Source organism: Hippocampus guttulatus, chromosome 7 (genome assembly GCF_054856545.1).
Source record: "Hippocampus guttulatus isolate MCC_2025c chromosome 7, RoL_Hgut_1.0, whole genome shotgun sequence".
Classification (NCBI taxonomy): Eukaryota; Metazoa; Chordata; class Actinopteri; order Syngnathiformes; family Syngnathidae; genus Hippocampus; species Hippocampus guttulatus.
Window position 1 is genome coordinate 7905112 of NC_141267.1, and position 18223 is coordinate 7923334.

The 18223-nt window shown below is 40.8% G+C and overlaps 2 protein-coding genes across 2 annotated transcripts in view; both read left to right on the forward strand.

Moving 5' to 3' along the window:
• rabgap1l (RAB GTPase activating protein 1-like) overlaps positions 1-18223 on the forward strand; it is a 120497-nt gene that overhangs the window by 40068 nt on the left and 62206 nt on the right. The gene's annotated exons all lie outside the window — the stretch shown is intronic.
• LOC147202128 (G protein-coupled receptor 52-like) lies at positions 4324-10524 on the forward strand. Its single transcript, XM_086116458.1, has one exon. It carries the CDS (start codon positions 6125-6127, stop codon positions 7304-7306), a length of 1182 nt encoding a protein of 393 aa, XP_085972584.1. The 5' UTR covers positions 4324-6124; the 3' UTR covers positions 7307-10524.

The window sequence follows — 18223 nt, forward strand, 5'->3', positions numbered from 1 at the left end:
GGCCTTCACCATGGTTGTACCTCATCAATCTCAAGTTGTGACAGCAGTTGCCGTTTGTGGATGTTGGAACACTGAGCTACTAGTTGTTTCGTGGTCAACCGTGACTGTGGGTTTCGAAGTAACCAATTGGACCACATTCTCTGCATGTAACCCCTCTGACTAGGGTTGCTTGAGTAGTAGCATTCCAACAGAGCCATGTTATCGCATCTCGCCCATCTCCGCTTTGTTCCAGTAGCCCATTTTTCATCAAGGTGCTCTGGTTCCCCAGCACCTGACGCAGACCTTGTTTGGCCGGGTGACGTCATTCGTTTTATTGTCTCTCATCATTGTATGAGGTAGGCATTAGCGTGAAGGATCTTGCCCAAGGACCCACACCGGATGGTGCTCATTTTTTGCCCCAAGCGGGATTCGAACCACCGTCTCCCGTATGCCAAACCGATGCCTTACCAACTGAGCTATCCAGTCGCTATATATAGCGCCGCTCTATCTATCTATCTATCTATCTATCTATCTATCTATCTATCTATCTATCTCTCTATCTATCTCTCTATCTCTATCTCTATCTCTCTCTCTCTCTCTCTCTCTCTCTCTCTCTCTCTCTCTCTCTCTCTCTCTCTCTCTCTCTCTCTCTCTCTCTCTCTCTCTCTCTCTCTATATATATATATATATATATATATATAGATATATATAGATATATTTTCTCCCCTACACTCCTCATGATCATCCTGGGAGCAGTGTGCGGGGTACTGGCCGATAGCGACTGACTGGTTGGGCACCACTGCCTGAGGACAGAACTTGACATGACAACTGACAAGGACTGAGGAAAGCAAACTCAATGAACTGACAAATACAGAGGGGAAAAAAAAGGAGTAAAGTTAGTACAAGCAAACGGATGAGACGCGGAACACCTGGACAAGACTTGAGTGGCTGAGGGAACTGATTGGAAGACACCATGGGCCAGGCTGGTGAGAACAAGTGGACACCCGCACCGAAAGAGAGAGACACGAAAATATGTACACGGGGAGAACATGATAAAACTAAATCGGATCAAAACTAAATAAGCAAAAACACAAATCATGACACACAAACTATTGAAACAGTACAGAGAGGGGAAAAAGACTAAGTATATCCTTTATACTTTTTGTGTGTCTTTTACTTTTTAGTCAGTTTAATGTTCTTTTTCTATAGACCTTGATCAATTTAAACAGCACCTCAGAAGGCTGGCTACCTTCGCGAAATAATCCCTGAAATGAAATGATGAGTAGATATTATCCAGTCAGATTTTTTTTTTTAATGAAATGGGCCATTATTTTAGGAGGGTGACGTTATGCTGTGTAAATTAACCTAACTTGTACATCCTACAATGATGACAATAATTTAAGGAATAAGCCAAGTGTTTATAAATTACAATTCGGTCTCGGTGTGGCGCGGGATTGAAGTGTGGGAAGCATTCACCTTTGCTTCCAAGTGGCGCCGCTGGCTCACTTTGGTAGAAGAATGAATAATTAAGAGTTGCCTTCTGGTCGTGTTTTTCATCATTGTCCACCTCCAAAGGTGAACAGCACTGTGCTCAGCTCTCCATTGACTGGCTCCTTACAGCGTGCCAGCTGTTTCTTTTCTATCTGACTGACCAATAGATACAAAAACATCTAAACTCATTTTAGAAAATGGTAACCCAGCTAATCACTGACAGACAAAAAATACTTTTGATTAAATAGGAATGTAAAAAAACAATCTTCAGGTCATTTAAAACACAATTTCTACAATAGGGGTGTTCTCTCACCACCTCATTATTTGATTCAAGAGAATGATTCAGAGTGCTATGATTTGATTTATCATTGCATCTTGAATCAACATATCTTGATGCAACTTTCTTTTTCCTGATAAATGTTGCTTATTTTCTTGCCCTGTGGCTATTTGGTACTTTTATAACTGCAATTACGGTACCCATATTTACACGGTTATCATCGATTGAAGTAAAATATCATTTTCATTTTTGACCAAGACACACAGCTTCCAAAAAAAAAAATCTGCTTTTGTATCAGCAGTCGATACAATATTCTCCCTAAAGTCTTGGGAATCATTCATATGATTTTTGCAAAAGTGCATGTTCTCTTTGGTCACAGTACGTTTCATCTTGGAATTCTTTCATGAACACCATTTTCGTCCAGTCGCTTCCTCATTGTTGAGTCATGAACACTGACCTCAACGGACATTTTTATAGATTGTCTTTTGCTACTTTTTGACCTCCTGTGCTTTTGGGGTCATTTTTGTAGTGGGAAGATTCACTACTGTTCCGAATTTTCTCCATTTGTGGATAATGGCGCTCGCCATCATTCACTGGAATGAAGCTTTAGAAATGGCTTTGTAACCCTTTGCAGAGTGATGGATGTCAATTGCTTTATTTCTCATCTCTTCTTGACTTTCGCTGGATCGTGGCATTTTGTTGCAGCTTTGAGATCCTTTGCCTGACTCATTTCTTGCCTGACTGGTTCTATTGAAGTGCTTTCTTAATTGAACAGGTCTGAAGGTAATCCGATTTGGGTGAAAATAAATAATAATAGTAAGAATACATTGTATTTATAAGCGCCTTTCAAAAAACTCAAGGACACTCAGCTTTCCAAAAAAATATGATTAGCCACAGTTAATTCACGATTTAACGGGGGGTGGGGCAAGGGCTGATAGCTATGAATATGTTTTTTTTTTCTTTAATGAATAAAATAACCAGAGATGGGCATTCCGGATGGTCCGTCAGTCTGTCATTAATAGATGTCTGTTTTGCTGAGAATTGGCGACTGACGGGAAACTAAAACAAAAGGACGGACTAAGCACTGACGGAAGTAGGTTTTTGTACGTCAGTGTCATCATCACTAATCGAGACCTCTCAGGCCGTCACTGACGGATGTTTGTTTTGCTGAAACACTCTCGGCCTGTCTCGTGTGGTTGTTTGTGAGGGTTTGTTTGAGAGGACTGCATTGACTAAATGTGTGCGAGAGTGAGCGCTCCCGTTTTCAAGAGAATCTTTGCGGGGACTGTAATGGTCGGCTGGGATTTTCTAAGGAGGTGGAACCAGATGATGTCCGATATCCTCGCAGATGCTGGCTTATAAATGTTGCGTTCATAATAGTCCGGATGGTTGTGTTCCTCTTTGGAGGACACAACGTCCACAATTTCCCGAAACAATTTGAAATGTGGACTCTTCAGACCAAAGAAGACTTTTCCACTTTGTATCAGTCCGTTTTAGATGAACTCGGGCCCTGAGAACCCGACGGCATTTCTGGGTGTTGTTGATGAACAGCTTTTGCTTTGCATTGTAGAGTTTGAAGTTGCACTTAGGGATGTAGCGCCAAACTGTATTCACTGACATTGGTTTTCTGAAGTGTTCCTGTCATGGCTGACATGCTGCTGCGCTATCTATATGACAACATAATCTTTTCTTGTGTCAGACAAAAAATCCAAATGAAATACTGGTTTTGTGGAGAATAGGGTCTAGCACAGCCCAATGACTTCCACACTTTTTTTTTCTTTCCGCCTAGCTTACGTTAATTACTAATTAATTTCTTAAATAAATCTTCCAATGTTCATTGATTCTATCTGCAGCCAATGAATCTCAGAATCCATTATTTCTCTTACCCCTGGTCTACGCTTGATTCACCTGTCATGCTCCGGTCCAAAATAATGGCCATGCAGATATACAGCAGATGATTTGGATGTTACAATGCTACAATTTGTCATGAAGGAATGTTTGTTGACGAGGATGTCTTACTACTTCAACTCACTGCTCTTGTTTCGGTGGCTGAGAACGTGAAATGTATTTGAATCAGACTGTCAGTAAAAGGATTCCATAAACGTTGACATGAAGATGGTTTGAATTGAAGATGAATGTAATTTGTACATGCAGTGGTGTGAAAACAGTTTATTATTTTGAGCTGCATCGCAAGACAAGTGACAGACTGTGTTTGGGATGAAAAAGGACGACAAAATTAAATTAAGTGGGAAACTGACAAGAAAAGTGAAAAATAGAAAGCCTCGGGGCTTGTAGTTCATATACAGCATGTGAGATATTGCTAATATTTACAAGATCTACCACTGGGAAAAGCTATTGTGATGGGCAGAATGATGGCTTGGAGCCTCAGGTGAAGCACGGACAACAGTGAGCAGGCTGAAAGAGCAAGGAATAGTGTGTCTGTGTGTGTGTGTGTGTGTGTGTAAAGAGAGAGATTGAGTGTGCGAGCTAGAAAGACTGTGTAGAGAGAGAAAGAGAGAGAGAGCGAGAGAGGGAGGGAGGGAGGGAAGTGTAAGCCAGTCACAGCATCTCTCCTTACTGCACCAGGGCTGAGGGACTCTTCGTCCCATTGTTTCGCTTGCTGCAGAATTAGCACAGTTCCATCTGCGTAGTCATCATTTTTTCAGTTGCTTCGTACATTCTGCATTTAGGACCATTGTTGTCTTTGTGCCTGCTACAAAGGATTTACATTTGAGGAAAATTGCTCATCCTGATCCCGAATTACAAGGAATATTTTGCAGAGGACAATACCGAAAACTGGGACTGAGACTTTTCTTTTCAATCTTTTTTTTTCAATTTTTTTTTTTTAATGCTCCTAGAGCGGATTTCCCTTTTGTTGCGCAGCAATTTTTTTTTTCTTTAGAGCGACAGACATACCAAGAGAAGAGTTAAAGGCAAGGCTGGACAGAGCCCCACCAACCCTCCACAACAGAATGCTTTGCATTAAAAGGCAAAGGCAAGTTACAAAATCTGTTGTCACAAGAAGCACTGGGGGGGAGAAATGGGCCAATTCCCCCATTTGACGTGCTTCTGACTACCAACACAAGAATGCAAGAGAAGAGTTGAAAGAGATGAAAAAAGTGGTCGGTGGATTGTCCCTAGTCTCTCGCTGTGTGCCGCTGGATTGCTGAGGAGTCCAAGTGAGTGGAGCGCTGAGTTATTCAGCTGGCCTCTCGTAGCTCCTAGAGAGTCCTTTCACCTGCCTGCACGGGAGTCTGACATTTCATGTCTTCAACAGACCCTACGACCTTTTTATGCACCTGTTATCCTCAAAATCCAGAGCTTGGAGAGGAAATTTTGCACTCTTGGATTCATGCATCGAGGAAAATGTTTGCAGCACTACTCGTGTGAAAAGACATTGTACAGTACTTTGGACTTGCTTTTTCTTTTTGTTATTCCTTTTTTTTTTTTAAATGATTGCTCATGGTTGCCTTGATACGCTCAACAGCCCGTTTGTGCTGAGAGAATTGTGACATTATCTCCTGCGGAGATCCCAATGTTTTTTTTAGCCTCTGTCTGTGTTTTGACTCTCACAATGGTTAGGCATACATGAGCTCCAGACAGTGACAAGAGGACCACCAAAATAAGGGAAGCTTGCTGTTGAATTACAAAACACAGCATCACCAGAATACAGTGCAACTTGTCCGTTTACTGAAGATGTGATCGACACACGATTGTTACTCTTCTAGCTCCTAGATTCCCAAGAGAGGATTTCCTCTCTGAAAGAAATTCCTGTGTCAGTTGCGAAGGCAACTCCACTCAGCAAATATGATCGCATCACTTTTGATGAAAAGGGGAGCCAAATGAAACCAATATGTTGCTTACCTATTTAATTTCTTCCGGGAATCGATTCATAACGGCAAATATTTTGTTTGACACATTAAGCTCTTCATTTATAAGGTTTCTTCCCTCGCAACCTCTTTCATCTCCGTCTTTGTGAAAACAGTTTATGCCTTCGGCCTCTTAGTGTTAGCTCTTTTAAAATGGGCGATAAAGGCCCCATGCTGGCAAGCAAAGCAGCATGAATCTCACCTTTACGACAGATGCTCACTTCAGCTGTAATTCTACACTGCTTCCCCCCCCCCCCCCCCCCCCCTCGCTACTCTTAAATGCAACCTCGCTTTTTCATGAACCATGCTGTGCCGGTGGAAAAGCAGGACCTCGTCCTATCCCTCCAAAAGCCCCAAGGATTCTGCTCCTGTCTGTGTTCCCTTGATTGAGACTCATCAATGTGAGAGTCAGGTGAAAGAGAGCAAGGGTAGCGTATTAAGCTCGATGAAGTGAAGGTGGCTACAGGGACGTGGAACAGTGGGAGAGGAGTAGGCAATTTGCAGTTTCATGCTATTGCCTTGTGGAAGTTGCACCATAAAGCCGTCTGACTCGGTCCAACTCGGAACAATGAATCTGTCTGACATGCCGACTGACCCGATGCTCACACCAAATGGCAGCAGCGGTGGAGAGGTATTTTCCGGCAGTGCTTCGAACCACTCGTGTCCCTTAGGCTGGGGCTTAAAAGAAGGTTTGGAGGCTTGCATCCTGGAGACCGCTGTTGTCGTCCTCCTGACAGTGCTCATCATTGTCGGCAACTTGACGGTGATCTTCGTATTCCACTGCGCTCCGCTGCTCCATCACTACAACACCAGCTACTTTATCCAGACCATGGCCTACGCAGACCTTCTGGTTGGTCTCAGCTGCCTGGTGCCCACTCTGTCTCTGCTCCACTACCCTACAAGCGTCCAGGAGCCGATTACCTGTCAGGTCTTCAGCTACGTCATCTCCGTTCTCAAAAGTGTTTCAATGGCCTGTTTGGCCTGTATCAGTGTGGACCGCTATCTGGCTATCACAAAACCGCTGTCATACAACCAGCTGGTGACACCATGCCGTCTGCGGGCCTGCATCACCCTCATATGGGTTTACTCCAGCCTGGTCTTCTTGCCCTCTTTCTTTGGCTGGGGCAAGCCAGGCTATCACGGGGACATTTTTGAGTGGTGTGCACAGTCTTGGCCTACCTCAGCCCTCTTTACAGGTTTTGTGGTCTGCCTGCTGTATGCACCTGCTGCACTTGTGGTCTGCTTTACCTACTACCACATATTTCGCATTTGCCAGCAGCACAACAGGGAGATCAGTGAACGCCGGGCACGATTTCCAAGCCAAGAGATGGAAACTGTTGATGGGGACAGAGATGGACATCAAGGAGGACATGGACCGGATCGGCGCTATGCGATGGTGCTCTTCCGCATCACAAGCGTGTTCTATATGCTCTGGCTACCCTACATCATATATTTTGTTTTGGAAAGCTCCCATGTCCTGGACAGCCCAGCCCTTTCCTTCATTACCACTTGGCTAGCAATTAGCAACAGTTTTTGCAACTGCGTCATCTACAGCTTGTCCAATAGCGTGTTCCGCTTGGGCATGCGCAGGCTCTCGCAGACAATTTGCTCCTTCAGTCACTGTGCTGCTGATGACAGGGACTTTGGGAAACCTAAACCACGGAAAAGGGCAAACTCCTGCTCCATCTGAATGTGGGATTTTGTTCAATACAAGGACGCTCTGTGGACATTGACCACTACATACAGTGCATCTTTATGAAATAGAAATAGTAAAAACAAAACAGAAAAATTTAGGTTCATGATCCCGTTTAAGATTGGCAAGTGTGATTTATTTGCATAAATGAATCATTTTTTAAGCAGAGTCACATTGAGAATGCTTTCACTCTAGACCGCACAACACAGCTGTTTCACATTAAGCCTGTCCATCTCACTGTTATGTTTCTCTGCAAATGTCAAGGTGTAATATATTTGGAATTACACCAAAATGACATTTTGTTGAGGAAATCGGGCGAGCAAAATATATTTCCAAAACGTCAACTCCCAAACTTGTTTGGATGTTGTCGATGGCTTTTGATTTGTTGACAGCCATAATGCTTTCTTTAGGTTTTAGAAAGTGAGGAAGCCTTGCCAGCTAACTGGAATGTGAAACTGTCGACTTAGTATGGGCAATAAAGCAGTTGGTGATTTTGAAACAGCAGTGTTGACCTTTCCAGTCAGGTGCAGCTGAAATTTGTAATTTTCAAATTTTGTGGAGGGGAAAAAAAAAATCACATTTCATCATGTTTTTGTTTAGATATGTTGCTATTACTAAATTATTTTACACAGCAAATTAAATGCTGAAATGTACACTGATCTTATGCAGAGCTGCTTTCAACTCTTACATGACAGCTGCCACAGCACTGAATCCACATTCTTACCAATTACATATCATTTTCAGATCGACAAATACGAAAACAAATTTTTATTTGGCGGCAGTACCTGCAGGATATTTTGTAGCATGGAAATGCATCTGAATATGCAATAGATATTCTGAAATACCTTTACAATACGCAATCCCAACAAGGTGATTAGATAAGCACCTCAATCCTGATATATATGGTATACACACATCTATATATCTATATCTACACATCTATATATGTTGAGATATAGATGTATGGATATATAGCTATAGATATATAGTTATGATTCTCACAAGTGCATTCTACAACAAAGTGTTCAATATATTCTAAAATTGACTTTAGGTCCGTGACTGAAGATGGACATTCAACTAAAACTTCAATTGATGGGGCAAATGACTGTCGAGTTTTGTAATATTTTTAATATCTTGAGATGTTTTCCCTTGAAAAAAAAATATTCCTAAGCAATATTTCTCTTGGCACTAAAACATTGAAATCCATCCGTTGAACGCCTGTCATTTATTAGGGTTGCTGGTGAGCTGAAACCTTTCCCTTTCAGTTAAAGGCAGGGGGGGCACTCTTGAGCGATCACTTGTGACCTCATTGCAGAAACACTGAAATGTCTGTCGGAAAAAAACAAAATAGTGAATGCATACTGTAGACGGAATGGTAACTGATTCTGAGAGCCCAACTGAAACATCATTGTTTTCGAAAGCACAAATAAGCTGTCGTAAAATGGACTCTACCCACATGATCATTGTTGAGAAATATGGCAACATTGTCAACATTTTGAGCACAGTGACAATTCCTCCCATCGTGCAGATGCTCTACATGTGCACCATTTTGTGCTTCGGGCAAATACATTGTACGCTATCTCAATATTGTCTACGTTGAAATGGTCCAGCGCCAAACTTAACTCTCCTGCCCATCTTTTAGTTCTGGTTGCTGAAATTCATTTTTTCCCGTATTTTAACTTTTATGTAAGTTCAGCATATAGTTTCCACAGTCCCTAGCTTCAATTTTTTATTTTTTTAACACTACATCCCAGATCTCTGTCATGCAGGTATTGCGAAAATCCTCTCTACTCAAGTAGATTTCGGTGCGACTCACACTTCATTAAGTCCCTAATGTAAGATTTGTGTAGCCCAGTCATGGAACACAATTCACTCCAAATTATGAATACTTTGTTGTCTACAATCAAACAACATCAACCTCCTTTTGTTTAGCAGGGCATCATACATTTGTTTGGTAAAACGTGTTGCTATTATTGTGGCTTTGCTCAATTTCCCCCAAAACTTTCCCAAGTCGACCCCTCTCGCCCTTGTCATTTTGTATTTGACGAGACCGAAATGGTATCCCAATTTTTGAAAATGTTTATTCTTCGAAAACCGCGACCCTAGTGAGGATCAAGCGGTTCGGAAAATGGATGGATGGATTCTTCGAAAATTTATTTCCAAAGCCATGACAATACTGTTAACTTCAGACTGATGGATTTATACAATGTATATCTGTTTTTACTGATTAGTTCGATATTAATAGCATAGCATAGTTCGCAAAATCGGAAATCATCTGAAAATATGTGGCTTGCTAGCTACAGACTCTAAATTTACGCGGGCTAAGCAATAGTGCAAACCCTACTTAGTCAAGGAGTTTCAAGTTTCTGTCGTTCCTTTATCTCGGTTGGTCTTGTGCCTTCAAGTGGGAACGTGTTCAACTGTCTGATGTCAGAATCGTATCTTTCAAATGATAACCTTTGTCTAGATTTTGTGGCATTGGCAACATGGCATTGATAAGAAATGTCAGTTGATAAACACAGAATAGTTGCGTTCAATGCTGTCTGCTCTGTTCATTCGATACGTTGTGCTCTTTCTCCGGTGGTAGTGCATTGCCATAGATATCCAATGTATGGGGCCTGAATTTTTGCATACAGTTATGGGAACAACACAGCAACTATAGTGCTAAACCTTTATGACTTAGTTGTTACCAAACATGGTCAAATTTGAAATGTGATTGTACGAGTGGATTTACAGTATTTGGTCAGAAGTTTCACAAATTATTCTTGTTTTGTTGTGAGTTTTAGAGGGTGATGTGAATTTATTTTGAATGTGTTTTAGGCTGATAGTTTGAAATATTCAGGGGCCATTGAATTCATGGGTTCCAAAAAAAAAAGATTCAAGGCTCAATGGAAATCAAAACAGTTTGAAGCGCAGTAAAATTTGGGATTTGATGATGTTCAATATTTATTTCATGAGAATACTGTAGGCCTGTGTATAAACCTTTACATGTAAATTACTGTACTGTAAAGTGTGGGTGTTTCAAACTTGTTGTACAGCACAAAAAAAAAAAAGAAAAGCTGTACCTATGGTGTTAAATGAGTAGGCTTCTAATGTTTTGACTGTAGGAAGCAGTGTGATGTTAGCACAGTATCTATTTTTTTATTTTGGAAATTTTGCCAAAGGCCTTGGTTTTGCTGTTGCTGCCAACCAAATAAAGGTGACGATAACAGTAACTTCACATGTGATTATTATCTGCTGAGCTCATAAAAAAAAAAATCAATACTGCAGTGTAGGGCTGCACAATATATCACAAAAATGTCATTGCAATAATTGCCCGTGTAATATGCACATCACAAAGATGTGCAATACGTCTCATATGAAATTGTGGTTTTTTTTAAAAAACAGATTTTAAAGCATCGTGTTGATTAACAAGTAAGTTAGTCATCTTTTTGTGACTAAATATATACTTTTGGGGTATATAGGTGTCGTGCCACGTCAAAGCAAAAAGATAAGCGGAGATGCAGATTTGACATTGATCAGCTTTAGTTAACAGTGTTACAAATGTTATATTTTTACTATCTTTTATTAAGACACTTAAGAATGGGTTTTAAATTGTGGAAAAAAATTATACCGTGCATTCAACTCAACTCAACTGTATTTATAGAGCACTTTCAAACAACCATCGCTGCATACAAAGTGCTGTACACTGAGCAACTAACATATATACAGTACATCAATAAAGCAATAAAAAACAGTAAAAAAGATGGTGGTAGGCACCAAATAATAAAACTAAGATCAAATCTGAGTCATGCTGAGTCAAATGCCAACGAATACAAGGGAGTTTTGAGGCAGGTTTTAAAGATGGGTAGCGAGGGGACTTGCCGAATGTTCAGTGGGAGGTCATTCCAGAGAGGCACCAGAGGGAGAGAGGCTCGATCCCCTCTGAGCCGCCGTTTAGTTTTGGTACTTCTAATTATGTCTGCGGAACTAAACCCAAGATGTAAAATCTTTCAGTTATATTCTAAATGTGCATATCTTTTTCCTAGCTGCTGTTTGTAGAAATCTACAAAGAATTTTGTCAGAAAATATGTTTAAAACATTACACCTGCATTTGTGTTCTGGCTTATTGGAGCTGCCATTTTTAGGTCTTTTCACTCTTGCCAGAGTGTGACTTTGCAGAAAGTGCAAATTTGTTGCTGCATTTTGCCCAGAGCCCAAAGGCGCCAGTTTGGAAAAACAAAGCATAACAAAACAATTGATGCAAGGTAGAGGGTTTTATTTTTTTATTTTTTGGTAATAATTTAAATTGATGCCTCAAGATCAGTAGTTGATCGAACCCAGGGTTTCGGTGAGTCGGTCTCGGGGGTTCGACAGAGCCTCTGCCATGGAGGGTAAGACGCACGACGCAACATGTTAATTAGTTATGACACGCCCGCTTGGCCATCATTGGCTGCAGATGATAGCATTACATTGCTTGTCCAATCAATGCTGCAGGAAATTTAGTTCGCTTAGTAGTCAATGTGTGATTGTCGTGATAGTACATCCTACAATTTAAAAAAAAAGGATACTTATCTCTTGAAATTGTATTTACTTTTTTTTTGTTTTTAATAAATGCATTTTTTTAATGTCTTGAATTTGTAAAAAATATATATATACTGTATATATATCACTCATGAAGGGTTTGGTGAATGTGCATATTAACTGGTTGGAATTCGGGACGTCTAAAAAGGTTAAGAGCCACTGCTCTATATCAGGGGTCCCCAACCGCCAGTCCGCGGACCGGTACCGGTCCACAGGGCATTTGGTACCGGGCCGCACAGAACGAACTTTCCTTAATTCAGTTTTATTTATTTCGGAATACGAAATGTTTTATTTTGAAAAATTACCGGATTCTCCGTTACATCCGCCTGTGTCACGCTTGACACACGTCAAGGCACGCTTCTCCGTCATGTGACCGATTACGCTAAAAACAAAACGCTTGAGCTCGCAAAATGAGTAAAAAACTGCTGGAGATCGCAAATGACGGCGGCCTTAAAAGTACGTTCGAGACAACTGGATTAAAGTTATGGCTGAATACTCTGAGATCTCCACAATAGCACTGTTGCTATTTCCGACATCCTACCTGTGTGCGGTGGGGGGTTTCTGCAGCAACGGCGACTAAAACAAAATTACAAAGTAGACTGGACATAAACCACACACTTGAGGTGTCATTGTCTCCGTTTACCCCGAGATGGGACCGTCTGGTTGCAGAAAATCAAGCTAGGGGCTGTGGTGAGTCGTCGTTTTCATGCACTTTGAATTTGCGTTGTATCGTATTTTGAAGGCATTAAACATTACCATAGCGATCAGAGTGTTGCGGCCAGATTAGACGCTCCTTGTGTTTATTATTATATTTCGAAAACACCACAGTTTTCATGCAGCTCATACCATATTATTTGGTTGTATTATTTCCGCCACACCTTAAATGCCGGTCCCTAAAAATATTGTAATATCTGTTTCTTGTATTTGTGTGACATCATAGAGAGGGGAGGAGCCAGATTGGGGGAATATTGGCTCCGGTAGTTAGTCTGAGTGAGGAGCGCATGGGCGTGAGTTGTGGCTAACAGCGACTCCTTTGAATGCGTGTGATTATTACTTATTTTGTTTATTAAAAATGATGAATAGTATCAACGACTGCGAGCATCCTTCTCTCCGCTACTGAAGGGCATTACAATATTGTTTGACATAAACCGGTCCGTGGGGCAAAAAAGGTTGGGGACCCCTGCTCTAGATGCTGTCCTGGGCGGTTGCCCATATCGCTCGTATGGAAAACATCTACTGAGTAGAATATGGCACTGATGAGCTGTCCATGTCAGTCTCGTAATTATATCCCATCTCTTAATCTTGAGGCAACAATTATGTCACACGCACGGTTCGGCAGACTGAGGGAAGAGACAGTTTTGCAACACTTCCCACACAGTCTAGAGTTCATAGATTTGTTGTCAAGCTATTTTCAACACTTTAATTCTGCTTAAAAATAACATTTGACCTATTTAGTCTAAAATGTTCAATTTTAGAACTGCAACTACCGATTTTTCTCCAAAATAATCAATTCATTTGTTGATTTTTTTAAAATTAATTGATTAATCAGATTTTTTTTAAAAAACATTTGTTAAATTTCTGTCCCTCGACCAGTCAAAAGTTATTCAAAAAGACAACGCAGAAAATGCACAAACAAATTATCCATCCATCCATTTTCCGAACCGCTTTATCCTCACTCGGGTCGCGAGGGTGCTGGAGCCTACCCCAGCTGTCTTCGGGCAGTAGGTGGGGGACACCCTGAACTGGTTGCCAGCCAAGCGCAGGGCACACAGAGACGAACAACCATCCGCGCTCACACCCACACCTATGGACAATTTAGAGTGTTCAATCAGCCTGCCATGCATGTTTTTAGAATGTGGGAGGAAACCGGAGTACCCGGAGAAAACCCACGCAAACGGGGAGAACATGCAAACTCCACACAGGGAGGCCGGAGCTGGAATTGAACCCGGTACCTCTGCACTGTGAGGTCGCGGGCCGCCCCCTATAAACAAATTATGATTCAATTATTATTTTGGTCTTTAAAAATTGGGGGAAATGTGGATCAATGTTTCTCCAAGTAAAAGCAACTGTTTGCAGATGTCCTGTAAGGATTAAACACAAAGATAATCACTGCTCACATTTACGTAGAGCCTTGTGTTCCAATTAAAATGAAACCAAATGACCAAATTTCATTTGGGTTCAAAGAAGTTGTATATTCCTGTTGCCAATTCATCATGAATTTTATTATGTATAATCAGTCATAGAAGGAGCGAGAGTGTAAAAATAATAAAGAGCGCTTCAAGTAACAGTTGGGTTTTCAACTGTAGTTTCTCTAGCTGAGCACGCATGCAACCTTGAACAAGAAGAAGAAATCTGACATGACGTCTTATGATGATGCTCTGCGACTCATAAAAGTGAACTCCAACAACATGAGCGATGGCCCTCGGTTGTGATTTCCATCATATCTCTTCACTCGGATGGCATGAGGTTTTTGAATCTTTAGTTTTATGTTGTGCAATGTTATCCTCTAAAATTGATATTTATACGTATATTTTTCGGTTGGGTTTATTTTCGTATTACTATGGCTATATATTACTATTGACAGCTATGTAGGATGAACAAAATGTCCTGAAGCTTAACGGAGCAGCTGCATATCGAGCAGTAAAGAAACAAGTAAAAAATATTCGGCATTTGACTATTGCCGTCTTGTATTTGGAGCTCTCGAGTAGTTAAGTTTGAGCCACCGTGTTTATTCGTGAAAGTTGTTTTAATTAGTCTCTTTCATCTCTGAAAGATGGTACATGATGCTCCTTCCAAGAAACATTTCCTCGCTTGTCCGAGCCAGCCAAGCCAACAGCAGCTTCCAAGCTGAGGCATGTTCAGTATTCATGACCTCCACTGTATAAGGAATTCCCTTTTATTTGCACAATTGGCAGCATGCGCTTGCTTCCTGCCACTTTTCCGTCCGTCTCTTTCCCTTTTTGATGGAGCCGGATCGCCTGACCTTTTTGAGGTGGGAAAATCATAATTTGACGGGAAGCCGCTTCTTTCGTTTCTGTGCTTGGCTGGCACGAGGTGAGTGCATTGCAGCGTTTTGATTTCATTTCAAACATAGTCAGTGTTAGAGTAAAATGAGAAGCCAAGAAATGATTACAGGATCTTAACTATCATGGGCGGGTTGCAGTGACCATAATCGAGAAATGCAGCAAAGACCCGAAAACTGTGCTGGCCTATTCTATACTAACAAATAAAATGGAGTTAGACTAATAATATGTGATCTCAGGAAGCTCTTCATTTCATTTCTTGGCTTTTATACACTAATCACTATGATATATACTGCCAGCTTTTCGGTTCCTCTCTTGGGCCATTATAGTAGCATTAAAATTTAATTCAAAACAGTCAAATGATGCCCACGGTTATCCCTATCCCTTGTACTGTACATTCCTGCAACCATCCTTTTGTTCTCTCCTTCTTTTAATGTTCCTTATGTGGTTCACCCCCCCCCCCCCGCCCCCCCAAAAAAAGGACTGACAACATGAGTAGTTTGTAATTGAGACAATTATTTAAAGCAGCATTTCAAAATGCTTATTTATCATGGTTGAGCTTGCAAAGAGGAGAGCAGTGTTTCTGAGTTCACCCATTTCAGATCACCTACTTTGGTGATTTGTAATATTGAACCAGCCAAGGACACCTCTCAAGGGTGGGCCTGTTTTCAGTGTTTGTAATTAGTTTTGCAACACGTTCAAATGCTTGGAATTGTTAACGGTGTAACAAATAACTCATTTGAATCAGAAAATCACTTTTGATCTAAAAGACGTTTTGTACTGGATGTATTTCACCCCCAATAGTGATGTGTATGGCTCCATTTACGAGTGCAAAGTACTGCTGGTAAAGCAGACTGAGGCAGGTGCAAGATGCAAATTGGTCCTCCCAGAAATGATGTCTCTTCAGTGGAGCGAATGTTCCATGAAAGTCATTTATTGCTCCGTTTATTTCTATGTTGCTTATATTACTGTTTGGTCCATGTGCCATTTGTTTTCTGTGAGATGGAACCTCACGATCTTCCAGCCCCCACCCCCGTGCTACTCATTAGCAATATTTCAGGATTCAACGCATTTTCACAAGACAGCAGCACTTGGCCAACTTAATTATCATACCTGTTATAAAATACAGCTTGCGGCATATTCATAATACCATATGGAGACATGCCTGAGGCTTATGGAAAATTAATGCAGCTGCTTTGCACTTGGTGGTGGCGGTTTTCTGTACATGGAATTTGGTGTGGTCGAGTCTGGGGTCACTAGCATGGCACACGCCCTCAAAGAACACATGAGTAGCCCATAGGCCTGTTCTAAAGTTAGCTCACTGGTGAGAGGACAAAGTGATTTTCTAGGAACATGCCTGAAGTGATCATTTTAAAATGCAGATTTGATTTATAGGGGAAAAAAAGTGCAAGTGCAAATTAATATTTATCTGGTTCCTGATTATCACTGAGAAATCATGATCAGTGTCTTCACCAAAATTAATATAATTGAGATTCATAAATTAAATGGCTGTAAATTTTCTCATTGTACCTGTTTGCGTCCACTATCTTGTTTCCACGAACGCAAGAACAAAAGTTTGGTCATTTTTCAAGTATACTGTATACAGGTGTAACCTTACATTTTTTGACCGATATGATGCGTATCGATATGGCCTAACAATTTGACACATAACAATATTTGGTAAAATAAAGGCAAGTCAATACGATATTTCAATACGATATTTGGATCCATACTAATTACAGCTAACTCTAATACTAACTTACCTTAATGATCAGCTAGTTATTTTTATTCATTAAGACATCAATGTAAACAAACCCTCTTGTTAAAATATGTCATATACCCAAATAATATTCAATAGTCTCTTGTGGGAAAAAAAATCGGCTTAAAATAATCTGCTGCTCTAATTGTTCTATATTAAAAACGTTTTGAAACAAGGCCTCGTTTTCTAACCATGCATATGCAACAATACGAGCACAAAACGCACATTCTTCCTGCATACATAAGTAATTGTTTGAGCGGGAGGAGATTAATGATCGAGTTTTTCAATAAATAAGGCAACGGCGCGATTGATGAAGCTGTATCGTGGGGCAGACATATCGATACATTTATTAAATAGAAGTATCGTTGCACTCCTAATAGTGAAAAAATGTATATTGTCATTTCCAAATTTACACCAATGCAAATTTGATTGAAAAGAGATTAGCAACAACAACAACCAAAAAAGATTGCAGATCACTGGTGTACAGCCCTATGGGCTACTCATGTGGTCCTTGGGGTCTACCTGGTGCACGTGGGCATGTTCTCGGTGACCCCTGCTGTAAATAGCATCCATCCATCCGTTTTCTTCCACTAATCCACATCAGGTCATTGGGGCAGCAGTTTTAGCAGAGCTGACCGATTTGAGGAAAAAATGTCATCGTAATTTTTCTGACAGAATTTTGATTGATTTTGATTTGATGAACGAATTTTTTTCATTGCAAATCAAGTTTCAGGGCAATATTCACACTGTACTATGTATGGGAAACTCGCATCTTGGGTTGGGCATAGTTTGAATTTGGACGATTCCGGTGCCAATTATGGTTCCTTCGATTCGATTCTGGTTCTTCCCAAAGATGAAAAGAAGGAGCTTCTGTTGAATCATTGATCATCATTAGCTCACACGCAGTATTTTGCTGTGAGTGTGAAAATGCACTTTATCATGTTTTGTCCCATGTCTGATGCACCTGACACCTGGCCTTGCACAGTACTCGTTTTCAAAAAGTGATGGGAAGAAAGATGTCTAAAATCAGCGTTTAGTTGAAGTGAGTTTTTGAAACACGGCATTCTTGCGTGCTGTTAACCGCAAGCAAAATCACAACTCTTGTTTCATTTCACATCGTTCCCAGTATAACATAATGAAATGTAGAACCAGCTTGACCATTAAAATGCCATGGCATAGTTACAAAGGCTGATGAATTAGCAATCTGCTCAGTCGGCCAGATGTTGCCACCCGCCCCAAAGCCTCCAGCGGAGCTGCTCGAAAATTCCCTGCCAACAACCAAGGATAAAGGTCTCAGGAGTGCTGTTTTTTAATTACCGTGCTGCTGTCCTTTTGAATATCATACCAATAGATTATCTCACAAAGTCCCCTGTAGTAAAGAGACATAAGATGACAAAGGCAGATGGGTCAGCAGTGATTGGCATGGACATTTGTTGTCATATACAGTGGATTATAAAAAGCTGACACTCTCCTGTTCAAATGCCAGCTTTTTATGACAGAAAAAAAATTACATTACAAAACAAAGTTGGCATTTGAACAAGGGTGTGTATACTATCTATAACCACCATA